At 38.8% G+C, this 18242-nt stretch overlaps 1 protein-coding gene across 1 annotated transcript in view; it reads left to right on the top strand.

Moving 5' to 3' along the window:
* The window catches only part of EPHA6 (EPH receptor A6), a 621363-nt gene that overhangs the window by 245321 nt on the left and 357800 nt on the right, over positions 1–18242 (top strand). Inside the window, exon 3 of the mRNA XM_077816508.1 lies at positions 1264–1599. Coding sequence (XP_077672634.1) covers positions 1264–1599 — 336 coding nt within the window. The remainder of the gene's footprint in view (positions 1–1263; positions 1600–18242) is intronic.

Raw genomic sequence — 18242 nt, 5'->3', positions numbered from 1 at the left:
CTGAACTTAATGGTTTGCAAAGGAACACAACCCTACCATGATTTTTGACCTCTCGTCACTACAGGCCAATATTGTCATGACAAAATTAGAAACCTAAATAAGTGACCTGGCCTTAAGAGTTGCTGCTGAACACTTGGAACTCCCACTGAGGTGAAAGGGAGCTCCAAGTGCTCAGCACCTCTGAAAATCAGACCATTTTTATTTATGTACCTTTTATGGTGTTAGCACCTAACTTTAGACACCCTCATTTGCAAATGTTGATCTACCTTTAAAATTACAGTCCAAGATTCTCTTGGCTTCCATTTCTATAGTAATCACCAGACATCTCTGATGGTTGCTCTGTGTCTTACTGGACAGCAGAATGGTGATCAGGAAACTGAATAATAATGAACTTTTATAACAATAGTAATGGACCTTCACTTGCAGTAACACCAATTTATAACAGAATCCTGTCAGGCCTCACAAATTAAATGGGTTCTGGACAGGTTCATAATTTGGATGGAGATCATCATCATAATAATAGTGGTGTTGATGGGTCAGCAAATGACATAATTTCCTCTGAATCATTACTGAATAGTATCCCAGAGTGATACTCGTGAGCCCTTTGAGCCTCAGTGGAGCTGCCATCTTTTGGATGAGTTGTAGAATAATAGCAGGTCAGGGATTGGAAAAAACTCAGTTTAGTTTATCTCCCTCTCTCTCCCTCTCTTCTCTGTCTGAGCAGAATTATTCCCTATTATACATTTACTATTTTTAAAATGTATTCATTTAAAATCTGAATAGCAAAACAGATTAAAAAGACATCCTAAAAAGCCTACCATAATAGAAATAAAATAAACAAAATATATTTTGGGGGCAAAAAATCTATGCCTACTTCCCACTTGCCCTGTGGGTATTTAGCATGCAATTCTTGTTTTGTCAGGCCTAGTTTTTGAATGTCCCAAATAGTGGGATATTTTTAATGTTTATCTTAAATTATCTCTTAATTTCACCCCATTCATTTTTATATCATTTTATACAATCTCAGATAACTATTTTCCCTCCTTAATATTTAACTTTCAAATATTTTAAATGTTTAGGTAGTTTAGACTGTTCCGTTCTACTTGTCACTAACCCAAATTGTATAGTTTGCATATGTGTGTGTGTATATATATATGTATACATTGAACTCTTTTAGTTTGTCATTATAAATCAATAGCTCAAGCTCTCTGTTTTTCCAAACTACACAATAAGGATAGTTTAACTGTTTTTTTTTTTCTCTAGGGCCACCTTCTGCTCCACGGAATGTGATTTTTAATATTAATGAAACAGCTCTTATGTTGGAATGGAGCCCACCTAGTGACACGGGGGGGAGAAAAGATCTAACCTACAGTGTCATCTGTAAGAAATGTGGATCAGACACCAGCCAATGTGAGATATGCGGTGGAGGTATCCGTTTCATCCCAAGACATACAGGCCTGATTAACTCATCTGTGACTGTACTTGATTTTGTGTCTCATGTGAACTACACCTTTGAAATAGAAGCCATGAATGGAGTCTCTGAGCTGAGTTTCTCCCCCAAGCCATTCACAGCTATCACAGTTACCACAGATCAAGATGGTAAGTTTTGTTGTTATGCATCAATTACTGCCTGTACAGTTTGTGTATATTAGTTGTAGCACCTGTTTTAATGATATCTGATTAGATGAGGAGTAAGTTTTGCAAATTATTAGAAGTTGCTAAGTGCTTTTTGTGGGGTTTTTGAGCACTCACAGTTCCCATTCACTGATAGCACTCAGCACCTGTCATGGCTAGTTCTTATGGCACCAATATATAAAAGCACATGCTTCAGTGCTGTAAATTTAAGTATATGCTTAAAATTAAGTATGTTTGAAAACAGTGGGATTGGCTAACTGAGAAATGGCTTTATTTAGGAAAAGGGATAAAGAATTATGTTGAAAGGCTAACTTTTCTTTGATTACCAGAAGTAGCATGAGGATGTGGAAAACCTATATGAATCCATTTTATGGAGAGCCTAGGAAAAGGGAATTGTCGGAGTCTTTAAACTATTGAAGTATACGGATTAATCAGTTATTTTATTGGCATGCTGTAGTCCCAGGGGTATGGATATAATCAAATGAAATACGCATTTTAAAATATTAGAACTTAACACTACTTATACACTGATTTCATATATTTCACATTTCAGAAGGGTGAAAAGAAAGTAAACTAATATTTAGTTTAATGATCTGGCCAAGTTTCCCAATACTTGATTCGGTATGCTATAGTTTAGAAGATTTCTACATAGCCTTTTCAGCTACCCTCTCTCATTATGTGAGACATCTGAATGTGCATGTGTGTGAAAGAGAGAGAGAGAGCTTTCAACTGCTAGGTCTGGGGATTTTTTTGTTTTGGATGTGGGTTCTGTTTTGGTAACAAAATTTCTGTTGTGGATGGATTTTTATGGGAACATGATAAACTAGAAGAATTCCTGTATCTTTTATTTCTATTTGTGTTTTCTCTCTCTACTGGAGCCTATACAAATGCCTACTATGACAGCAAACAGCACCATGTGTTATCAACAATATAATCTATATTGGTGCTCTCTCCTGGCTTGAGGTGTTGTAGATCAAAAGGTTGCTTCAAAATTATTCCATGCTGACATTTGTTCCAGAAATGTATTTTCACCTGCTGTGCTGTGACATTGCAACTGTAGCTGAAGTTCTGAATGTAAAGCTTCAGGTAGTGGAGTAGTTAATAATCCGTTTGTCAACCTTTTCTTAGTAAAAGCCCTAATGTTTGTGAGGACCTAATCATGGCTTCTAGTTGTATTCAGACACTTAATTCCTGCATAGGTCAGCCTTTCAATTCTGGGGAAGTAGCTTTGTTGATGAGTGAGTAATGGCTTGTTTTTGTTTCTACTTGGGCAGACAAAAACAGACAAATCACTGTGTTAGAAAATGGTCATGAAAATTGACCACAAAAAACACAAAATCTACTTGCCCCCGTTAACATGATTATGGTAATAAAAAAAAGCTAATGATATAACATGCTAATGGTATATTTTTTGCTTTGAGAACTGTCTGGAGCCCTCACAAGCTTTGTATCTCTTTCTTGATCTGCATCCCTTTTGAAAACTCTTACCCATTCTCATTAAAGCAAAAAGCTGTGTCAGAAGCAGCTACTGTATGTACCGGTACTTATTTTTAGAGGTACTGTTATATGATGCTAAATGCATGTTACTAAGTGTTCACAGGCAGAGGTCACCAGAGATTTTGTTTTTAAGCTGGCAAAACAGCTATCTGAACACAGCTTGTGAACTGTAGCTAAGCCAAAGATTTTTTAAAAATAATGTATCTTTTGCTATTGTCTGTTCCCAGTATAATAGTATAGATTTTCACTTCAGTTTAGCCGAACAGGGAAAAGACCTATGATTTGGTAATCCATGACAGCCTGACAATAAATTCTAGCTGGTACTCTGCTTGCTTTCCTCACAATAATTCTTACATTTTTAAAGATGTTACTGTTAAAGCTTCAGAGAATTTAAGGATAGATTTTCAGAATCTCAGTCAGTTTATTTAGATATACAGGAAGAGGCAGTGTAACAAATGAAATGACAAGCCTCTATAAAACATTTTTATAAAGATAAAAGCACTTTTGTAGTCTTAGAAATTTTGTAGTTGTATAAAATAGTGATAACAGTAGGTTCTATATAAAAAAAATATAGAGAAAATAATGTCAGTAGGAAATATGCCCTGGAAGAAAATTAATAGAGATTTGCTTGATGGAAACTATGTAGAGAAAACAATTTTTTAAATTTTTTAAAATTTTTTTTGCAATCTTCTGGTTAGGCCTGAATAAAAAGTGGTAACTATGAAAGAACAGAAGGGAAATTGTTCTAGAAATTTGAGCTGAGAAAAAGAGAACAGTGAGAGGAGCAGTTGTCTAATTAATCTGAATAAATTAGAACGAATGTTTCTGAATATTGCGGAGACATAATTAATGTTTGTAAAGCACTTTGAAATTCTTGGATATAAGGTTTTATATGAATGCAAATCATTGTTTATTATTGTACTACTTAGTGAATACAGAAAAAATAATATAAATAAGTGTTAATGGGTAAGGCTATAATCATTCATGAACAAAGTTAATATACATGGAGGGCGGGGGGAAGCTTAGATAGTTTCCAGTATCTGTGAAATGTTTTAGGGACCAACTACTCCTTTTTCAAAATAAGCCTACTAATAGGGTGTGTTGCACAAAATTCTTCCCCAGCTATGGAAACCCAAAAGGTACATTTCAGTCTCCTGGGAAAATATATGCATGAAGTATTTAGAACTTTTAAAATATGCATAGGGTATTACTTCGTAGCCCTAGGTATATTTGTATTGTAGGTCTTGGTGACAACTCTATAGTTATGACTGAGATACGTTTTGTATTTTACTGTCTCTTGGCCCAGATTAGAGGAAATTTATTCTTAAAATGAGATTTTTTTCAAAGTGTGTTTGAATGTTATAACTCTGTGTGGGTGAGAGAGGGTTATTTTACACATGAGTAAGTGTGTTGAGCACTGAATAATTTTATTCCCCAAATTACTAAAAGTATGGTGTAGAGAAACAATTGCTTCTCTTACTACTAATTCAGAAATGAGACACCCCTTACTATTTTAGTCATATAAGGTGCCGTAGGGTACACCATAACTAAAAAGACCCTCAAAATTACTCACAGTTTTTATTAAGGATCTAATACAGGAAGGAAAACAAAAAGAGAATGTGAAAAAATAATAATAAAATGAAGACAAGAAAACAATGGCTTACTTAAATTACAGCCTCTTCTATTGTTCCTTTCTTGTGGAGACTTTCCAATAGGGCTCGCACAGAGCTCCAAATAGAGCTATGCAACTCACAGTCAATAGTTCCTCTGCAGATCCTCTACATGCTGGATGGTAGAGCAACATTTCACGGTCGGGCTCTTGGGCTAGGTGGGCACTGCCCACACATCATAGTCTGCTCATCACCTCTATATGCTTGGATTATTTGTGCTTGTGACATAAATATTCAGTTCAAGCATCTGTTGGAGGCTCACAGCCAACCGAGTTATAGATGAAAATTAACTTTGTTTTTGTAACCTTAAATTGATCCTTTGTTCTGAAAATGAATGCAGAGAGCCAAAATTTGTACTAATTCTTTGTGGATTAAGAGATACATTTACAAAATTTCACAACAAATCTGTTTTTGATATTGTGTTCAGGACTATAAATATTTGTTTTAAGGATCTCAGGAAATATGTAAATACCAAAACTGTGCTTCAATTACTTAAAATGAACTAACCAATTATTGTCTTCATATTTTGTAAGAATGGGGGGGAAAAGTAGGATTGCCTGGCTATACTGAAAGAAAGACAGGAGATACTTGGTATGGTTTTAATCAGGCCGCAACTTTATTATTAGATGTCTAGAACTACCCAACAGATAAAATGTATAGTGCAGGTTACCCCATGTTCATTCAATAAGTGCCCAGAGGAGGGCTTCAAACAGCCCCCCTCTTTTTCCATCCAGGTCCCCCAGCCAACCCAATGCTGGGACCTTACCATCCCCACCTCTTAGGAGGGTTTAGGTGGGCTATAAGAAAAGGGGATTGGCTCCCTGCCGTACCATAGATAGCAGTCCCAAACCTCCCCCTTCCATTCCTTTAACGAATATCACCATTTTAAGTCCTTTAACAAGCCATTTATCTGGTCACTGTATACTTTCCTCATGGAGTACCTGCACTGGACATCTGCCCCACACTTACATAATGAGTTGTGACATGTAGACTAACTCCCTTAATGCCTCATATCAACAGAGCCCTCCTTGAACCTGTTGTGGGGAAAGCGAAAAAAGCCCCACTCCACCTAGGCCAATCTGGTGGTGAGGGAAAAATTCCTTCCCAGCCCCCCCCTAAAAAGGGCCAGCTAGCACAATGCCCACAGCAGGTCCAGACCAAATCTGATATTTTGCCGTCTAAAGAGGAGGGAGGGTGGGTGCTGCCTTGCCTGCTCTGTGGAAAAGGGCTTCTCCTTCCTGTGCTTGCCCTTTTTCAACTATTCCACCCTTCTGGTCCGAGGGGATGAGTCAGTGCCACTACGGTGACCCATTCCTCAGCCCCCCTTTGCAGCAGCTTCTGACCTCTCTCCCCACCCAACCCATAGAGCACTGTTCCCTTTCCCTCTGCCAGCCAGACAACATTTCCCTCCCCCCGAAAAAAACACACACACACACTTTAAGGTGTGGTGTGGTCATTTACTTAATAGGAATGCAGCAAATCCTCTAATGGAGACAGTGTACTGTGGTTGCTCTGCATGATAATTGCTGACAAATGTCAACCTAAAAAAAATCTCCGTTTATATCCTTAAAATTTTGAATATCTTATTTATTTTCCCTGAACAAGTGTGTATTTTTTTACCTTGCAGATATAGATGTGTTTCTCTTTTTTTCTCTTTCTCTCCCTCTTTAGTGCAGCACAAGCCAATTGATTCTATTAACTTTAATGTCTTGTGATCCAACATTATCAATTAGGTCAACAAGAATCTACTCAGCTTTGCGAAATATGTCTTTAATTGATGCATCATGGGGAGCAGAGGGGAACAAAATGTGATATATTTGGGTATCTATCTCTAATGTACCCACTGATATGGTCTCTCTGGCTTTTCAAACAATGTCTTTGAATGAATAATGTATTTGTAATAACTGATATTTAGGATCGGATGTACATTTCCCACCAAATTACCATGTTAAGGTCCAGGAACTAAAATTCTGGGTGCAAACTATTTACCTGATGATACATTTGACAATAACATCACAATTGCTCTAGTTTAATTTGCAATAGGGATGTTTGTGAAGAACCGAGTAAAATGAACATTGTATAAAAATTGATAGATTTTATAGCATTGGAGGAAGAAGTTTGTCTTTTTTTAAAATTGTCCCCATTGCAATCAGTTGAAGTTAAGAGCATTAACAGGATCAAACCCTAAGAGGTTAAGATGTTTGTTCATCATCTTGCATGATTTAAAACAAAGAATGCTCAATAAGCCCATGTGTACTATGTGCACCCTTCTCAGCTAAGAACTGTATTAAAGTAATCAAGCACATTTCATTGAGTTGGAACCTTTCACAGTGAGTGATATGTAGTTAGAAGAATCATTATTGAATATTCTAGTCAGGGTTGGGTGCAAGGGATTCCAGATATAAGCCTGTGCCTTCAGTAATTAGAAACCTTTGCCACAACCCTTAATTGACTGACTGCTGAAATTCTTCAGTTGTATTATCAGCCTTCTGTTTTCACAGTTTACCTAAACATTTCTGAAAGGTATTTCATTAAAAAAAAAAAAACTCTCGTGTTCCCACCACTTCACAAGCAAAATGAAGACTTCGGTTGCTTTCTTGGCAAGAGAAATTATTTTGGTCAAAGGCAGTAAAGGAAGACATTAATCATGGCTAGTCAATCTGAAACAAATTGTGTTTGTAAATGTCATGACTTTCACATAAACCTTTAGGGAGCATGTTCAAAGTGAAGGACATGGTAAATTACAAACTAATTCTGCTGATGTTTGCTATGGGGTCTTTAAAGCAATTATGTCAGTAGCAGGTTGCTCCGATTCATTTGCTTCTTAAAAAGTAGTTTCTTCATTACATTCAACAACCCTTCTCCTTCCACTTCTGTCTCTCTTCCATATGGATCTGCCTTAGGCTCACAGTTCTGGAGACAGTGTTCATTTATATACTCTGAGAGTACTAAGTTATGTACATTGGAAGAAGGTCAAAATCAAATTCAAAACTACCTAAAGTTTCTGAAGTTTCAGAAAACTGTTTGTTTTACAGCTGAGCTACTTTCCAAATACTATTTCTAATAATAAATACTCACCTACTCCTGACCAGGTTCTATAATGAGGGGCATCTCTCTTGCTAATTCCGTCTCCTGATTACAGACCTGAACATGCTTTCACCCCAAAGTAAAATTCAGACAGGCCTCCCATAGAAACAATAACAAAAGATTGCTTCTGTGAAAAGATTAACATTGTCTAGGAAATGCACAATGAATATTTCATTTTGAAACACGTGCTCTTCCCTTAACTCCTGGCATAAGTGATGCTTGATTTTTTTTTCCTGTATGAACTCTATTTCTGACTCAGGACTGGGGGATGACGGCCAGTGTCAAGGGTTTGAAAGCTTTACTGGGGGGAGGGGGAGGGGCAACACCACCACTTCAGTAAAAGGCTGTCTTAATACCATTAAATCTCATTGTAATCACACATGTTTCCTCTATTATACACATAATCTGTGGCTTCAAAGGGAAGTGTTTTAATGCATATGAAATGTATATGTGTATTGTACCTTGGAAAAGGACACGTCGCACAGAAGTGCATTCATTGTCACAATCTGACTGCAAGGGCCCGAAAGGACCAAGACACTTGCTGAGACTTCTCATCTTGGAGCGATCCTTCCAACCAGCCTCGCACCCTGGTGCAGACGCTTCCCCCACATGGCTCTCCCACTCTGCTGGTCGCCCACTGACCCTCATTTGCTGCCTCCTTCCAAGAGGAAATCCTCTCTTTCCCATGCTGATGGGAAGAAATGGGCTACCACATCAGCCTCTGCAGAACTGCCCAACAGAACACCATCCCTAATGAGGTCAGTGGCCTCAGCATCTTCCTGGGTGAGACACAGCTCCCATGACTGTCCGAGTACCTCCAGTACTGGAGCTAAAGAGAGGTCTAAAGACCCTAAACAGGCAGACCTACAGGTGACCGCACTCTCTCGAATGTGGCATGAGACCTTCAAGAATGGTGCTGAGCGCCCTGACCAAATCATCTTTGGGCAGCACAGCACTGACGAAACTGCTGACACCTGCATCTCTTATCAGCATTGGCATGTCTATTGGCACTGATACGCCCTATGGCACTGACGAGACTGTTGGCACCGTGGAAGCCCTCGACTCCATCTGCTGGCTGTTTCAGAGAATGCGCCTCTCCCCCCGCACCAGTGCAACTGCAGATGATGCTCCTCCCTTCTCCCTAGGAGTTGAGATACCCCGAGGATCTGATGATATCTGACATGCCTGAGTCACCACTACTCAGACACAAGCTCCCTCCACTTCTGTCCTCTTCTCCAAAATCACAGCATTGCTCCCTTTCCTCTCTGAGGATGCCACCACCCCTCCCGAACAAGGAAGAGGAGGAGGAATACTCTGTCTCACACTCAGATTTGGAACAGGCACAAAAGGCGACATCTACACATCCTCAATATCCACAACCTGCAACTGAACCAAGACCCTGGTACAGACTGCCATGCATGCAACCCCACGTGAAACTCCCTCCACATTGGTAGTACAGGGACCCTTAGGCCGTGTACAGAGCAGTTTCCAAAGCCTCCCATAGAACAAAGCCAGGGATATCCACACTCATCATCCTCATCCATCTCTCAACCTCCAGAGGCCAATCCGCTCCTATTAGAGGACCAGGAAGTAAAATCAGAGGAGGAGATTACACCACCACTTCATATCTCCTCCTCGTCCCCTGATACGGCGATCATGCCTCCACCCCCTACGTCAGCAGACAACTTTAAACACTTCTAGGAGCTGTTTTGCAGGATTGCAGGCTTCCTCCAGATGCCTCTGCAGGAAGTGAAAGAGCAACAGCACAAGCTGCTCGATATCCTGTATGCCTCTGCACTGGCAAAGATAGCCCTCCCTATCAATTAGGCCCTTCTCTACCCGTCTAAGGTACTCTGACAAAGCCCAATGTCCATCTCACCAACCTGTAAATGGGCGGACAAGAAATATTATGTCCCCACTAAAGACATGGAATTTCTTTTTTCTTACCCCACTCCGAACTCCCTGGTTGTCAATGCCATGCATGAGAAGGGGCGACAATATCACCCCCTTATGACAGGTTCTGGAAGCAACTTGACCTATTCGTCTACAAGGCTTATTCATCTCCATGCTCCAGTTCCATACCTCCAATTATGAGGCTCTCAAGGCCAAATACAACTATATCAACTACTCTAAGATATAGGAATTTTGGCAAGACCTTCCTGATGAGAAGAGGGAGCAACCAGGTGCTCATATCTGAAGGGCACCTCTTGGACAGTATGGCTTTTCAAGACTCCTTGGACTTCACTGATATAGCTGCCCATTCCATTGCAACAGCCATAGTGATGAGACGAGCATCATGGCTACACCTCTTCAGACTCCCTAAGGAAGTACAAACCATTGTTGAGGACCTAGCCTTTGGGTGCCCCAAATTATTTTCAGAACACATGGATGAGTCCCTACACTCCCTAAAGGACTCTCGAGTGACTCTCTCCATTTTCTCAGCATTTATACACCAATGCCGAAGAGACAACTGGGGAAATACCAACCTGCCCCGAGATCCTGACCTCCACCTTTCACCTCTTATCAACAGTACGACACAAATGCTGGTGACAGAAACCCCCTATCAAGCGCAGATATTTGACTCCTCAAGGACCTACTTCTCACACATCTTCAGCCAGATGACAATTTTGAAGGTTTGGTTGAGGCCCCAAGACTCCTTCCCCATGTTCCGGTCACTACAACCATCTTCAACATCTCACCAGTTTGGCGACCATTTAGCCCCTTTCTATCGATCTATCCATTCATCTGTCACTTCAGACAATTGGGTTTTAGAGATCATCAGTGAAGAATATTCTATCCTGTTCCTACCTGTCCCCCCCACCCACCCTCCTTCTCCATCCATCTCTCTTCAGAGACCCTTCTCACAAAGACATTCTACAAGAAGAATAAACCACCGCCTGCAATCAAGAGTCATAAAACCAATCCCATCCCAACACAGAGAGAAGGATGTTTATTCCCATTATTTTATGATCCAAAAGAGATCTGGCGAGTGGAGGCTGATCCTAGACCTATGAAACCTCAACATGTTCATCAAACTGCAATGCTTCAAGTTGGTTACCCTGTCAACCATTATCCCAGTACTGGAACAAAGGGACGGGTTCTTGGCCCTCAACCTCCAAAATACATATTTTCACACATCACCATATACCCTGCTCACAGACAGTTCCTCAGATTCATCATGGGGACCAATCACTACCAATACAGTGTATTACCCTTTGGAGACTCTACAGCCTCCTGAGTATTCTCCAAAGTCCTCACAGGAGTGGCCAAAGACTTATACAAACAACGCATTGTCCTATTTGCATACTGAGGCAACTGTCTCCTCAAGGCCCCGTCCAAACCCAACACCCTTCATGCCATACTGCTGACAATGGACCTCTTTTCAAGCCTCGGACTTCGTACAAACCTACAAAAATCAACACTGTCACCAATACAACACCTGGAGTTTATTGGGGTACACTTGGATGCCATATAAGCCAGAGTCTTCCTCCCTGCTCACAGATTTTCAGCAATAGTCTATATAGTAACCCCAGTGAGAACCTGTCATAGAATCATAGAGTCATAGAATATCAGGGTTGGAAGGGACCTCAGGAGGTCATCTAGTCCAACCCCCTGCTCAAAGCAGGACCGATCCTCTATTAAATCATCCCAGCCATGGCTTTGTCAAGCCTGACCTTAAAAATTTCTAAGGAAGGAGATTCCACCACTTCCCTAGGTAACGCATTCCAGTGTTTCACCACCCTCATAGTGAAAAAGTTTTTCCTAATATCCAACCTAAATCTCCCCCACTGCAACTTGAGACCATTACTCCTTGTTCTGTCATCTGCTACCACTGAGAACAGTCTAGAGCCATCCTCTTTGGAACCCCCTTTCAGGTAGTTGAAAGCAGCTATCAAATCCCCCCTCATTCTTCTCTTCTGCAGACTAAACAATCCCAGTTCCCTCAGCTCTCCTCATAACTCATGTGTTCCAGTCCCCTAATCATTTTTGTTGCCCTCCGCTGGACTCTTTCCAATTTTTCCACATCCTTCTTGTAGGGTGGGGCCCAAAACTGGACACAGTACTCCAGATGCGGCCTCACCAGTGTCGAATAGAGGGGAACGATCACGTCCCTCGATCTGCTGGTAATGCCCCTACTTATACATCCCAAAATGCCATTGGCCTTCTTGGCAACAAGAGCACACTGTTGACTCATATCCAGCTTCTTGTCCACTGTCACCCCTAGGTCCTTTTCTGCAGAACTGCTGCCGAGCCATTCGGTCCCTAGTCTGTAGCGGTGCATTGGATTCTTCCATCCTAAGTGCAGGACTCTGCACTTGTCCTTGTTGAACCTCATCAGATTTCTTTTGGCCCAATCCTCCAATTTGTCTAGGTCCCTCTGTATCCTATCCCTACCTTCCAGCGTATTTACCTCTCCTCCCAGTTTAGTGTCATCTGCAAACTTGCTGAGGGTGCAATCCACACCATCCTCTAGATCATTTATGAAGATATTGAACAAAACCGGCCCCAGGACCGACCCTTGGGGCACTCCACTTGATACCGGCTGCCAACTAGATATGGAGCCATGGATCACTACCTTTTGAGCCCGACAATCTAGGCAGCTTTCTATCCACCTTATAGTCCATTCATCCAGCCCATACTTCTTTAACTTGCTGGCAAGAATACTGTGGGAGACCGTGTCAAAAGCTTTGCTAAAGTCAAGGAACAACACGTCCACTGCTTTCCCTTCATCCACAGAGCCAGTTATCTCGTCATAGAAGGCAATTAGATTAGTCAGGCATGACTTGCACTTGGTGAATCCATGCTGACTGTTCCTGATCACTTTCCTCTCCTCTAAGTGCTTCAGAAATGATTCCTTGAGGACCTGCTCCATGATTTTTCCAGGGAGTGGAAAATATCTGATGTCTGTCCCCAGATATCAGCCAGGATGTGTCGCCAGCTGGTTGGCCACATGGCAGCAGCCTCATTCATGGTAAAGTATGCAAGGTTGCACGTGTGCTGTCTCCAGGGTGCAGTCAGAACAATGTAAAAGAGGTTCCCAAGGTGGGAAAATTGCAAGGGAGGAAGACCCAGGGATAACCTCATTGGCAAGACCCCAGCAGGAGCCACTTCTCTCTTGATGACTACCTGTTAAGAGAACCACCCAACTCAGTGAATCTTTGGATACATGAGTATGGATATAGTAGTGGTCAGTGCATGGATTCTCCCAGGTTGTGTAAATGGCTATGTGAGTGTACCTTATAATTCAAACAAGATTTTTTATGTGTAACTATGTTTGTGGTTACATTCTTTGTCTGTTCCTAGACACTCCCAATCTCCACTCTATTTATCTTTAAACTGCAGCAACAGAAAATGGATGGACTGTAATTTCCCACAGAACTTTCAATTCATTCAATTTAAAATAAAGGCTACACTGGCTTTTTGTGTATTAGTCTTAAATAGTACCTGCAACAGCTTCTAAATCATTAGCTTGATTTATAATTATATAAAAGAGTTAGAGATTAATGCACATTATCTAAATGATTAATAAATTAGAACTTGTTATGCAATGCAAGCAGTTGATGTATGATCCTCCAAGTAGCTGACAAGTAGTTCAATCAGTTTCCAATTCCATATGTTACATTTTGGAAATAAATGACCATTTTATTTTAGGTTTCAGAGTAGCAGCCGTGTTAGTCTGTATTCGCAAAAAGAAAAGGAGTACTTGTGGCACCTTAGAGACTAACAAATTTATCCAGTGAAGTGAGCTGTAGCTCACACAAGCTTATGCTCAAATAAATTTTTTAGTCTCTAAGGTACCACAAGTACTCATTTTATTTTATTAACTTAAATCTGTCTTGAAAACAAATTGACTGATTCAGATGACTGGTTTATATATACTTAAAATTAAATACTGGGCCTTCATTTTTCAAAATTAGGTTGTTCTAGTTAAATTATCTCTCACCAATTTTTATTCTGTAATTGAAGATCAATAAGGACTGGAAAATATTGTTCTGGATTTAAGTTAGTGGAGTTCAGGAAATTTGATCTAAGATTCAAAGGTGATGGGCCACATTATCTTTCCTTAACAGAGAATATCAAAATATTTTTTTTATTTTTGCTCTTTATATTTTGTATCAGAATAGCTATGTCATTCACTATGTAGAATTGATGTGAACTTTCCTTCTGCGTTTTTCTGTTTTTACTGAGTTTGTGGTTTTCTTGTGGTGATGCAAGTCTTAACTGATATCAGTGTGATTGATATATTATGATCTACCATTGCCACATTTGTAGGTATGACTAGATATTCTAGTAAAAGGAAGAGTAATATAAAATAACATATGAATGATATTTGAGATCCCCTATATCAATTTACCTAAAATATTGATCTTATTTACAAATAAATTAATCCTGGCAAGTAAGTAAAACCTTCTGAAGAAAAGAGGTAGTTAAAGAAGAATCACAATATTCTTTTTACAAGATGATTAATGAAATTTGCCTTTAAAAAAATTAGGGTATATGTTGGTTTTGTTTTTAAGAGAATTTACTGATGGTGAAAGAAGAAGAACAACAGCATGAAGATTAAATCTTGCACCTATTCCTAGAACAGGTGTGACAAAGGAGCTTTAATATGCTAGACCACCAATATATTTTAATATTGACCCTGAGAGACCACCTCTAGGGATAAGAAGATTTTTTTGTTTCCATACCCATTTAATCCTTGGTCTCTTGCTGAAATTGCCAATACAGGTACCAGTTCCAGTGTTGGCTTTTATGATATGACAATATGCTATTAGACTATGGCCACAGACTCATCTGACATAGATGATGGAATATCTGACAGATCTTCATGGCCAAATTTGTTGTGGTGACTAATGTTCCAATCCAACTCCCATTAAGTCAATGGGAACTTTCAATTATATTGGCATGATTGACTGTCTCCATCCGTGTGGAGCCCTACTGATGTCAGCGCATGGTCAGAGCCTTAAAATAATAATATACCATAATTTAATTTAGGACTATCAATTAATCGCAGTTAATTCACGTGATTAACTCAAAAAAATTAACTGTGATTAAAAAAATTAATCGCAATTAATCACACTGTTAAACAACAGAATACCAATTGAAATGTATTAAATATTTTTGGATGTTTTTCTACATTTTCAAATATATTGATTTCAATTACAACACAGAATATGAAGTGTACACTGCTCACTTTATATTATTTTTATTACAAATATTTGCACTGTAAAAATGATAAACAACAGAAATAGTATTTTTCAGTTCACCTCATACAAGTACGATAGTGCAATCTCTATTGTGAAAGAATAACTTACAAATGTAGATTTTTTTGTTACGTAACTACACTCAAAAACAAAACACAGTAAAACTTTAGAGCCTACAAGTCCACTCAGTCCTACTTCTTGTTCAGCTAATTGCTAAGACAAACAAGTTTGTTTACATTTATGGGAGATACTGCTGCCTGCTTCTTATTTACAATGTCCCCTGAAAGTGAGAACAGGCATTCGCATGGCACTTTTGTAGCCGGCATTGCAAGGTATTTACATGCCAGATATGGTAAACATTCGTATACCCCTTCATGTTCCGCCACCATTCCAGAGGACATGCTTACATGCTGATGATGTTTGTCAAAAAAATAGTGCATTCATTAAATTTGTGACTGAACTCCTTGGGGGAGAATTGAATTTGTCCTGCTCTGTTTTACCCACATTCTGCCATATATTTTATGTTATATCAGTCTCAGATGATGCTCCAGCACCTGTTGTTTGATTTATGAACACTGTCACTGCAGATTAGACAAAATGCAAAGAAGGTACCAATGTGAGATTTCTAAAAATAGCTACCACACTTGACCCAAGGTTTAAGAATCTGAAGTGCCATCCAAAATCTGAGAAGGACGAGGTGTGGACCATGCTTTCAGAAGTCTTAAAAGAGCAACACTCTGATGCAGAAACTACGGACCCTGAACCACGAAAAAAGAAAATCAACCTTCTGCTGGTGGCATCTGACTGAGATGATGAAAATGAACATGCATCAGTCCTGGTTGGGATCGTTATTGAGCAGAACCTGTCATCATATCCTCTGGAATGGTGGTTGAAGCATGAAAGAACATATCAATCTTTAGCGCATCTGGCATGTAAATATCTTGTGACGCCAGTTACGCCAGTGCCATGCGAACGCCTGTTCTCACTTTCAGGTGACACTGTAAACAAGAAGTGGGCAGCATTATCTCCTGCAAATGTAACCAAACTTGTTTGTCTGAGCGTCTGGCTGAAGAAGGACTGAGTGGATTTGTAGGTTCTAAAGTTTTACATTGTTCTATTTTTAATGCAGCTTTTTGTACGTAATTTGACATTTTTAAGTTCAAGTTTCATGATAAAGAGATTGGACTCCAGTACTTGTATTAGGCGCATTGAAAATACTATTTCTTTTGTTTTTTTACAGTGCAAATATTTGTAGTAAAAAATAAATAGGAAGTGAGCACTGTACACTTTGTATTCTGTGTGGTAACTGAAATCAATATATTTTAAAATTTAGAAAACATCCAAAAATATTTAAATAAATGGTATTCTATTATTGTTTAACCGTGTGATTAATCATGCAATTCATTCTTCTAATTTCTTGACAGCCCTAATTTAAATATCATCTTCCTACTGGTCTGTCAATGGGACTCAACATGGGTGCAGGGGGCCCACCTGAATGGGTCAGTTTGTATGGGTAGATCCTTTAAAACCAATATGGACATTTACCTGTCTTTTGTATCTTCCGCTGTCCTATCTCTTTCATTTTTGCCTTTTAAAAAGAATTGTTGCCCCTTTTCTCATGTCCTCTAATGCTGTGATATTTATGCCCTGATTTTCATAGGTGATGAGCAACTGCAGTTTCCACTGAAGTAATTTGCAGTAATAGGTGCCCATCTCTGAAAATCACACTTCAGTATATGGCATGCATTCAGCTCTTGATGTTGTATGTTTACTTACCCAATTCCATTTTAGATACTGATGATCTTATTTAGCTCTTGCAAATATGAACAGAATATTGTTAGAGCCCAGCTTTTTCCTGTTATTTTAAAACTGGCAGTTTCTGTCTTCAGATATGGTTAAGAATAATTATTAAGTAGTTTTAAGCATGTATTCCACAGTTAAATTCCAAGGCATTAAATATGTGGTTTCCTCATGCTAGTGAGGAATAAATCTATGGCATGTTCAGACTTGGTTGATTATGCAATATGTGCAGCTGCTATGTTTTTTTCACTACTAAATATATAGATATTATAATTAGGTCAATTTTATTTATTCCTTCAATTGATAACAAAAATGTTTAGTTCTATTAAAGTCCCTAGTTAAAAGTTTTATTATAATTAAGTATAAAGTTTCAATAGATATAAAAAATATATATACACACATAGACACAGACGTAACTGATATACAAAATCATGGCTTATAATAAATGAATTAATAATGATTTGCCACTCATTTTAAAGTAACCAATTGCTAATACAGATTCACTAGGATCTTCTACTAGAAGGGTTATTTTCCGATAATGACATAATTTTATTTTAACTTCTTTGATATATTGTAGTAATTTTGTAATATTTTATCACAATTATATTATTGTTACACAGACTATACTTTTTCATAAAAATAAAAAAACAAAATATCACTAAAAATACCCATAAATCTGTTCACTTTTAATATGGTTAATAATTACAAATAAAAAGTTCACAAGTCAGATACCCAACATTTTACAATAAATATATTACAATATGATTTAAACTATCTTCCTATACATCTAAGATTAGTAAACATTTTAAGTTCTTAATCAGTGTGTTGTAACCATGTCAGTCCCAGGATATTAGACACACAACGTGGGTGAGGTGTTATAGCTTTTATTGGACCAACTTCTGTTGGTAAGACAAGCTTATGAGCTACACAGAACTCTTCCTCAGCTCTATGTAAGTTCAAAACCTTATCTCTGTCACCCACAGAACAGTTGGTCCCATAAAAGATATCACCTCACCCACCTTGTCTCAATTTAAGTGCCTGATATATTGCATATTTCCTTATGTAAAAGTGGAATATGGAGTATTAATTACTTTCAGAGCCAGATTTTAAAAAGATCTTAGCACCCAACAGCTCCCATATTAGACACTTTATAAAAGCCCTGATCCTACAGTGATTTATTCTCAGATTTCACTTTAATACACATTCTGAGTATTCCCGTTGAGTTGTAACTACTCACAATGCAGAAAGTTCAGCATGAGTCTTCGTAGGATTTGGGGCCCAAGTGTCCAGATTATCAAGAGTGCTCAACTCCTGTTTAGGCACCTAAGTGAAGGGGGGAGAAGAGGAA

This window comes from Eretmochelys imbricata, chromosome 1, assembly GCF_965152235.1.
Source record: "Eretmochelys imbricata isolate rEreImb1 chromosome 1, rEreImb1.hap1, whole genome shotgun sequence".
Classification (NCBI taxonomy): domain Eukaryota; kingdom Metazoa; phylum Chordata; order Testudines; family Cheloniidae; genus Eretmochelys; species Eretmochelys imbricata.
Note: the sequence above shows the minus strand (reverse complement) of the source record. Positions and strands in the feature narration are given on the sequence as shown.